General features: G+C 33.2%; 1 protein-coding gene across 2 annotated transcripts; it reads left to right on the plus strand.

Moving 5' to 3' along the window:
• Positions 1 to 113: 113 nt before the first annotated feature.
• LOC134721728 (uncharacterized) lies at positions 114 to 6,790 on the plus strand. 2 transcript variants are annotated; one of them, XM_063584908.1, is made up of 5 exons: positions 124 to 238; positions 3,261 to 3,295; positions 3,964 to 4,038; positions 5,065 to 5,221; positions 6,257 to 6,790. In XM_063584908.1, the coding sequence occupies exons 1-5, from the start codon at positions 172 to 174 to the stop codon at positions 6,763 to 6,765; spliced, it is 843 nt and encodes a 280-aa protein (XP_063440978.1). In that variant the 5' UTR covers positions 124 to 171; the 3' UTR covers positions 6,766 to 6,790. The 2 variants fall into 2 exon arrangements, with proteins under 2 accessions (XP_063440987.1, XP_063440978.1); XM_063584917.1 differs by lacking the exon at positions 3,261 to 3,295 and having other exon boundaries at positions 114 to 238.
• Positions 6,791 to 9,468: the final 2,678 nt, after the last annotated feature.

Genomic DNA, 9,468 nt, shown 5'->3' on the forward strand with positions numbered 1-9,468 from the left:
TAGTGCAGAGATATTTCAAACGAAAAGAAAAAAGGCAGATAAAGGATAACTTTCATCTTTTAAAATAATTAAACAGCTATCAATACACTGCAGTTTCAATGACATTTTAAAATACGAAAACAATTAAAGCAAGAAAATTTTCATTGACCAAAAAGAAAAAATAACACAAGAATGGCCAGAAATGAGGAGAAACAACTGGGGAGGTTGAATAGGTTATTGTTGAAGCAACAAAAAGATGGTACTGACTTTAATATCAATTTAAATTGCAGTCAAATAACAATGTTTAACAAGTTATATAAAACAATGTAAAAAGGGCCAGGCATAGTATAATCAGAGACATATAATGTATTATATGTCTCTGGTATAATATATATGTTATATGTCTTTATAGTTATGTACATGTATACAAGTCCCATTACCTGAAGATCTGTGAAAGCAGTGAAAGTACTAGTTAAAGTAATGAATTGTTTTATGTTTTACTTATGTATACAAGTCACATTTCCTGAAGATCTGTGAGAGCAGTGAAAGTACTAGTAAAAGTGACGAATTTAAAAAATGGTGTTTAATACATGTATTATCTTTTATTAATTTTATATTATATATAACATATTAAAATTCTTCTGGTTATTTCACAGACTTAGTATACTTAGTAGAGAGGGTTTGATGGGTGGGTCTCATCACGTTTCACGAGTTGATTTTTTTGTCAATCACAATTCACAAAAAATAAATTTCCATGATCACAGATCACGAAAATATAGAAAAAAAAATATGTAGAAAAACAGATCACAATAGCGAAAATGCACCAATCACTAAGAAGGAAAATAACCCATCAGGCCCCTCAATATAAAAAGACCCGGGTTATTCATTAATGAGTGACACATTTTAGATATTCTACTTTCTGTAACTATATATACATTGTATGTTTAAAATGTCATGCACAACTTGTCGACAGGTCTAACATGTCTAAACATCAACCCAAGAATGATAGATCTGTAGTGCTTTCGCAAATTTTTTGTTCTCCGTTACAGGGATTCGAACCCATCATTGCCCATGCTACTGAGATATCGTGACACCAAATCGCCCACACTGTAACCAGCGTGCTAGACCACACTACCACCTGGGCTTCATAAAAATGAAGCTTTCAGTGGCCAGGTGTTACCTTTCCACGTCAGTTTTCATCTAATGTCTTACAATGTCGTACTACAGTACTACAGGGGTCCTGATCCCAAAATCCCGGGCTTAAAAACATGAAATCCCCGAAATCCTGAGGTCCTGAAATTCGAATAAAAACATTCCCAGATCCCAAAGGGTCAATCCCAAAATCCTGAGCTTCAAAACATCCCCCCTCATGTATATACATGAAATTTCCGTCGTCTTCGTTAACTTTTTACATTTTCAAGTTCTTCTAGAGAACCACTGAATGGAATGAAACCAAACATGGCATAAATGTTTCTTATGAGTGTTGTTACTTTGTAGCTGCCCAGAGACCAAAGAATTTGTGAAATCTGTAAAAGTGGCGAAATTGAAAATGAACAGCACATGTTGCTACACTGTAGCGGTTACTCCAGTATTAGAGAGTCTTTTGTATTAAAAATGTGTAATATTACAGGAAAAAGTGTAACCACATTGTGTGATAAAAATAAAATAAATCTCATACTTAATAATACATCCTATAAGGCACTAAAATTATCTTCCTCTTTCGTAACAAATTGTTTTAATGCAAGAAGTAATCTATTGTAATAGATTTTCATTATACCTTTAATCGTTTATTCACATATATATATAATTGTTTGTATTTTACTACCATGTATAGCAAATTGTTTATCCATTCGGTCATTACCATTTATTGTAAATGCGTTTGTGCCAATAAAATATTGTCTATTGTCTTGATATATAAGGAATAAAGATGTTATTATTCAGATCAGCTAAATTATCTTTCTCAAAGGATCCTACAAATTAATGATTAAAATGTCATGTATGAGGGGGCATAGGACCTTTATCAGGACTCCGGGATCGGGTGTTTTGAAGCTCAGGATTTTGGGATTGACCCTTTGGGATCTGGGAATGTTTTTATTCGAATTTCAGGACCTCAGGATTTCGGGGATTTCATGTTTTTAAGCCCGGGATTTTGGGATCAGGACCCCTCCTATCCCCCCTCATGTATATACATGAAATTTCCGTCGTCTTCGTTAACTTTTTACATTTTCAAGTTCTTCTAGAGAACCACTGAATGGAATGAAACCAAACATGGCATAAATGTTCCTTATGAGTGTTGTTACTTTGTAGCTGATCCATCATCCAAGATGGCCGCCAGCGGTGGACTTAGTTTAACATAGGACCCTATGGGAAATGCATACAAATGATTTCTTCTAGAGAACCACTGAATGGAATGAAACCAAACATGGCATGAATGTTCCTTATGAGGTGCTGACCAAGTGTTGTTACTTTGTCTCCCATCCATCATCAAAGATGGCTGCCAGTGTGTGTGGGGGGGGGGGGGCTTAGTTTAACATAGGACCCTATATGAAATGCATACAAAAGTCTTCTTCTAGAGAGCCACAGAATGGAATGAAACCAAACATGGCATGAATGTTCCTTATAAGGTGCTGACCAAGTGTTGTTACTTTGTCTCCCATCCATCATCAAAGATGGCTGCCAGTGTGTGTGTGGGGGGGGGGGCTTAGTTTAACATAGGACCCTATATGAAATGCATACAAAAGTCTTCTTCTAGAGAGCCACAGAATTGAATGAAATCAAACATAGCATGAATAGTCTTTTCCTTTTGAGGTGCTGGCCAAGTGTTGTTACTTTGTAGCCAAATTTTATCTGTTTTTAAAGATCTATGATTTCAAAAACCAAAGTAGAGTCAGGTGAGCAATACAGGCTCTTGAGAGCCTCTAGTTCTGTTTTCTACCAACATTTTTTAAATATACCCGAATCTATGCAAACAATGTGTTTTTTTTTTTATTAAAGCCAATTCTATATCTAAAGAATTTAAATGTTCTGTTAATCTTTACAATAAACTTTTGAATCCACAACCCAAAGCTAAATTTTACCAAAATTTTGTTTGGATTCTGTTGGCTTGTAGAGAAGAATTTTACAAGCCTGAAAACAATCATACAAGCCTGAGCGGGTGATCTTGTGTTTGAGCATGAAGACTGTTCTGAGGTACATGTATAGACCATTCACTTTTTATTTATGAAACATTCTGCACCTTGCCATTTAAGTCTTTGATTCATTTGATTTGATTTATATTTCAGAACTGCACAAGAAAAATCCCAAAAGACCTAGACTGGTATGTTGTTGTTGTTGTTTATGCCCCACCTACGATAGTAGAGGGGCATTATGTTTTCTGGTCTGTGCGTCCATTCGTTCATTGTCCGTCCGTCTGTTGTACCATTCATCCATCTGTTCGTCCTGCTTCAGGTTAAAGGTTTTGGTCAAGGTAGTTTTTGATGAAGTTGAAGTCCAATCAACTTGAAACTTAGTACACATGTTCCCTATGATATGGTCTTTCTAATTTTGTTACCAAATTAGAGTTTTTACCCCAATATCACAGTCCACTGAACATAGAAAATGATAGTGCGAGTGGGGCATCCGTGTACTTGGGACACATTCTTGTTGTTTGTTATATTCATTGTGTTTAACAAATGAAATGAACTCTTGATAAATTCTGTGTCTACGAAGCTATTTTCTGAATCTGAATTTTCATCAGGAATATTCAAACTAACATTTGAACGCCAGGGATGAGCAAATGATGAGTAAATAAACATGATCAACTGTGTCTTATGGAGATGGATTCTTGTTCTTAATTTATGAAAATGAAATTTTAATTAAGTATGTTATAAATCAAGTTCTAGCTGAATAAGGAAATTTTATACCTTTACCTGCTTTTATTTTCCTTTAAAAGAAAATCTGTATTTATCAATAAAGGTAAATTAATATTCTTGTTATTTTTCGTAGGATGAAATCAATACAGCTGAAGACATCAGATACTGGATACCAAGTATTAAAGATGATATTGACTTCTGTTTGAAGGTACTAATTGTCACAGTTACAATTTGATTTCTATGTGTACAGTGAGGTGGGGTAGGACCTTTATCGGGACTCTGGAGTAGGGTGTTTTTAAGCTCAGGATTTCTGAATTGACCCTTTGTGGATCTGGGAATTATTTTTTTCGAATTCGGGACCTGGGAATTTCGTGTTTTTAAGCCCGGGATTTCGGGATCAGCACCCCTCCTATCCCCCCTCTACAGTAATTTTCAAATTTTATTTTACATTAGGGAAGCAGCACCACAATAAAACACTCTAAATGAATGAGATCAATATACAGTCTTTTAAGTAATAAATATGTGTCATATATGTATTAGTTAGAGTCTCAGGGAAATTTGTAAAGGAAACTAAATAGGTTATAAAAGCCAGCTATCAACATTTAGTTGCTAAACAGACAAAAACATAACATAAAATAATGCAACATCTTACTTTAGATAGACACATGAACATTTATATTACATGTAATTATGACTGATAACAGAACATTGTAAACAGAAGAAATTGTTAACTTAGTAAATAGATTTTAACCTGCAAGAACATGTACATTTTTTGTGTAGTATGTGTATTTTTAAGAAGTGATTTTAATTTATAATGATCTGAACACAGGTTGGCCCTGTATGCCAAAATTGTATCCCTCCCTGTAAAATATTCAGCATATTAAGCTATGGAGGGGGAAAATATCATTAGTAAATGTCAACCTGTGGTAAAATCAGTTTGAATTCAAGCCCTTATGAATTATTTCTATAATTATAGGAGCAATACAGATATTCTTATGGATGGAAATACCTTCTTATTACATTATCCTTTGATATAACAATTACAAGTTTAATGGAAAATAGAGAGAGAGAGAGAAACTTTAATGTGGAATGAATTGTTCAAGTATCATTTTGTGGACGAATAAAGAATTGTTTGATAGTCAAATTAAAATGGCTGTCAAAATTTAAATTCAGATGTAGCCAAATTAATTAATTTATAACCAGTAGATATACATTGATTATTTTATTATTTCAGCAATCACAAGTACCATGTTACCCTGAAGCAAAAATTAAAGAATTTAATTTGAAAATTGATCACTTACAAAGACAATACAAAGCATTTGTATGGAAATTGAGAAAGCTTGATCCAGGAGTAAAACAAATTCCATGGATAGAGAGAGGATACACAACAGGTTGTATGATGAACCTATGACACCTATGAGGGGGATAGGACCTTTATTGGGACTCCGGGATAGGGTGTTTTTAAGCTCAGGATTTCGGGTTTTACCCTTTCAGGATCCGGGAATTATTTTCGAATTTCGGGACCTCTGGATTTTGTATTTTTAAGACCGGGATTTTGGGATTTTATGTTTTTAAGCCCGGGATTTCGGGAACAGGAACCCTCCTATCCCCCCTCACTTAAGTTATTTTTAACAAAATTTTTGTTATTCAATTTTATAGATGCTTTATTGGTTGCTTAACATCCAGTGGCAACAATAAAGACTTTATTTCAAAACACAAACACATTCTCAGTATCTTAGGCATTCTATTTTTAAAATAACACACTAAGCAACAGTAATTGCAATCAAGTATCCCAAATAATGCATTGTATAGTCAATGAATAGGTTATTATTATTTTGATACACAAACAATTGCATTTTGCATAATCCTATAGAATTTGAAAATATTTTTTAAGTATGTTTCTTATTTAATTAACTTAATTGTTTTTATGCACTTTTATCCGTCTTGATTTATGTCCCTTTATATGCTAACAGTGGCATTAGCTGTATCTCATGCCATATTCCCAATTATTTTTTATTCAATTAATGAATGGCTATTATCTATTTTGATTTTATTGAACCATAAAACTAATTTTTGACTCTTCACATCACATTGAATAATCCGCGAAGCGGATTATGTGAAATGTGAAGAGTCAAAGATTAGTTTTATGGTTCAATAAAAGTCAAAATAGATTATTGCCATTCATTATAAATAAATTTCTATCAAAAATAAGGCTCAAAGAACTTTTTATATTATTCATATTAACAATAACAAAGTACACACATGTTGGTGTATGAGTACACAACGTCAGAGTGGGTGTGTCGCCATCAAAATTGACAACATTGAAAATAAAACTAATAATTTTAACCAATCAGAAGACAGTAAAAACACCAAATTTATTTATTCACCAATATTTTCTTTTCTGTAACATTCTTCTGTTATTTTAGGACAGAAGAGGAAATTGGATGTGAATGAATCTGTGAATGTTCAAAAGACAATATCACATGAAATGCCGTTTTGTCAAATGCCGGGAAAACGTACTAACATTTTACCGCCATGTGAAGTCTCAGATACAACATTGACACCAAGTAGTCAGACAGATTTAGTTAGTGCCAAAAACATTAAAGATGTAGATGAAACTCCATGTGATCAAAATGAAACTAAAAGTCAACAATTTTTACCATTAGAAACACCTATCTTAAACAATGATTCAGAGTACAGAAATACATTTGGATATGTAGATAACAATAGTATAGACCAAGACCAAATCTCTAATGTTAATTTAGAGTTACAAGATCAGCCATTGACCTTTGTGAAAACTATTTTGTCGGAAAATAAGTCAACCAGAGAATGTAGTTCAAAGGATATAACAAACAAAGTAACTGTCAACATGGGAGATAACTCTCTACAAACATTGCTCCCATATTCAGATTCTTCAGATGAGAATGGAGATTAATAAATTTAATAAATTTCTACTTTTTTTTTGTTTGATTGACAACATTGCTTTGTTCAGAACTTCATTAATTTATAGGATTTGTTTGATGTCAAGTTTTAAATATAATATCATGCATATTAAGGACTATTTAACATTCTAGGCAACTTTAAAAAAATTTAAGAAATGTACTTGTCTCAATGGGATGATTTGTGGTAAAAGTAATACTAAGAGTCTGCCTCTTCATATATATATATGGCCACCGAAAGCTCTTTTTTTTGAGAGCCCAGGTGGTCGTGTGGTCTAGCGGGACGGCTGCAGTGCAGGCGATTTGGTGTCACGATATCACAGTAGCATGGGTTCGAATCCCGGCGAGGGAAGAACCAAAAATTTGCGAAAGCAAATTTACAGATCTAACATTGTTGGGTTGATGTTTAGACGAGTTGTATATATATATATATATATATATATGTAAAGGTATACTAATATCCTGAGTTGCTTTTTCTAATGCCAACATTGGGAAGTTTGTGGTTCTGCCAATTTAAAAGATGCTGCTCTCTGTATAGTTGTATTATTTGGTGTACAGTGTACCACTAACTTCAAAACAAGTCATTTATATGTAGATTGTCCACACATTATTCATGGCTTCTTGCTAAGTTTGAAACTGGAACAGTTTTAGCAGAAGCAATTTCTTCAGTTTTGATACCAACTTGAAGGCAATATACCTTTTGAGGTGTTTTGGTCTGCAACAGGTCAACCATATTTTTGTCATTTTGTCATGCAAGGTGTGCATGTCTGTCTGACAGTCATCATCATTTTTACAATTCATTGGTCAATGTTAAGTTTTTATACGACCGCAAAATTTGAAAAAATTTTCGTTGTATATTGCTATCACGTTGGCGTCTTTGTCCTGCGTCGTTGTCGTCGGCGTCCGAATACTTTTAGTTTTCGCACTCTAACTTTAGTAAAAGTCAATAGAAATCTATGAAATTTTAACACAAGGTTTATGACCACAAAATGAAGGTTGGTATTGATTTTGGGAGTTTTGGTCCCAACATTTTAGGAATTAGGGGCCAAAAAGGCCCCAAATAAGCATTTTCTTGGTTTTCGCACTATAACTTTAGTTTAAGTTAATAGAAATCTGTGAAATTTTGACACAATGTTTATGACCACAAAAGGAAGGTTGGTATTGATTTTGGGAGTTAAGGTCCCAACAGTTTAGGAATTAGGGGCCAAAACGGGACCCAAATAAGCATTTTTCTTGGTTTTTCGCACCATAACGTTAGTTTAAGTAAAAAGAAATCTATGAAATTTAAACACAAGGTTTATGACCATAAAAGGAAGGTTGGTATTGATTTTGGGAGTTTTGGTCCCAACAATTTAGGAATAAGGGGCCCAAAGGGTCCAAAATTAAACTTTGTTTGATTTCATCAAAATTGAATAATTGGGGTTCTTTGATATGCTGAATCTAAAAATGTACTTAGATTCTTGATTATAGGCCCAGTTTTCAAGTTGGTCCAAATCGGGGTTCAAAATTAAACTTTCTTTGATTTCATTAAAAATTGAATATATGGGGTTCTTTGATATGCCTAATCTAACAGTGTATGTAGATTCTTCATTTTTGGTCCTGTTTTCATATTGGTCTACATTAAAGTCCAAAGGGTCCAAAATTAAACTTAGTTTGATTTTAACAAAAATTGAAATCTTGGGGTTCTTTGATATGCTGAATCCAAACATGTACTTAGATTTTTGATTATGGGCCCAGTTTTCAAGTCGGTCCAAATCAGGATCTAAAATTATTATATTAAGTATTGTGCATTAGCAAGTCTTTTAAATTGCACAGTATTGCGCAATGGCAAGAAATATCTAAATGCACAATATTGTGAAATAGCAAATTTTTTTTTAATTAGAGTTATCTTTCTTTGTCCAGAATAGTAACCAAGAAATATCTAATTGCACAATATTGTGCAATACCAAGAATTTTTTTTAATTGGAGTTATCTTTCTTTGTCCAGAATCAACTTAAATCTTTGTTATATATAATATACAATGTATATTCACTTTTTACTACCAACTGATAAATTAAAATAATCTTTACCATTCAGTGATAACAAGCAGTTTTTTTTTACATTCATATATTTTATGATGTATTTAAATGAGTAGTTATTGTTGCAAACTCCATTAGAAATTTTAATTGAGATTAGTTTTGGAATAAGGGAAAGGGGGATGTGATTAAAAAAATTGACTTCAATTTTTCTCATTTGAAATTTCATAAATAAAAAGAAAATTTCTTCAAACATTTTTTTGAGTGGATTAATATTCAACAGCATAGTGAATTGCTCTAAGAGAAAACAAAAAAATTAAGTTCATTAGAACACATTCATTCTGTGTCAGAAACCTATGCTGTGTCAACTATTTAATCACAATCCAAATTTAGAGCTGAATCCAGCTTGAATGTTGTGTCCATACTTGCCCCAACCGTTCAGGGTTCAACCTCTGCGGTCGTATAAAGCTACGCCCTGCGGAGCATCTGGTTGTGTTTTGGTCTGATTTAATTTTTCCTAGTACTTTAAGCAAATAGGTCAACAATATTTGGTGTATGAAATGGTTTTACGGTAAGCTGTATATAGAAATAAGAAGGTATGGAAAGAGTGCCAATGAGACAACTCTCCAGCCAAATCAAAGTATAGGCCTTCAATGCGAAGCAACATGGTATCGTTTGTTTATG

This window comes from Mytilus trossulus, chromosome 1, assembly GCF_036588685.1.
Source record: "Mytilus trossulus isolate FHL-02 chromosome 1, PNRI_Mtr1.1.1.hap1, whole genome shotgun sequence".
NCBI classification, from domain to species: Eukaryota; Metazoa; Mollusca; class Bivalvia; order Mytilida; family Mytilidae; genus Mytilus; species Mytilus trossulus.

Coding starts and splice junctions, on each gene's coding strand:
- LOC134721728 (XM_063584908.1), top strand. CDS start 172: ATGGCCAGAAATGAGGAGAAACAACTGGGGAGGTTGAATAGGTTATTG. Junction 3,296..3,963: donor ATCCCAAAAGACCTAGACTG/GTATGTTGTTGT, acceptor TATTTTTCGTAG/GATGAAATCAATACAGCTGA. Junction 4,039..5,064: donor ATATTGACTTCTGTTTGAAG/GTACTAATTGTC, acceptor TTATTATTTCAG/CAATCACAAGTACCATGTTA.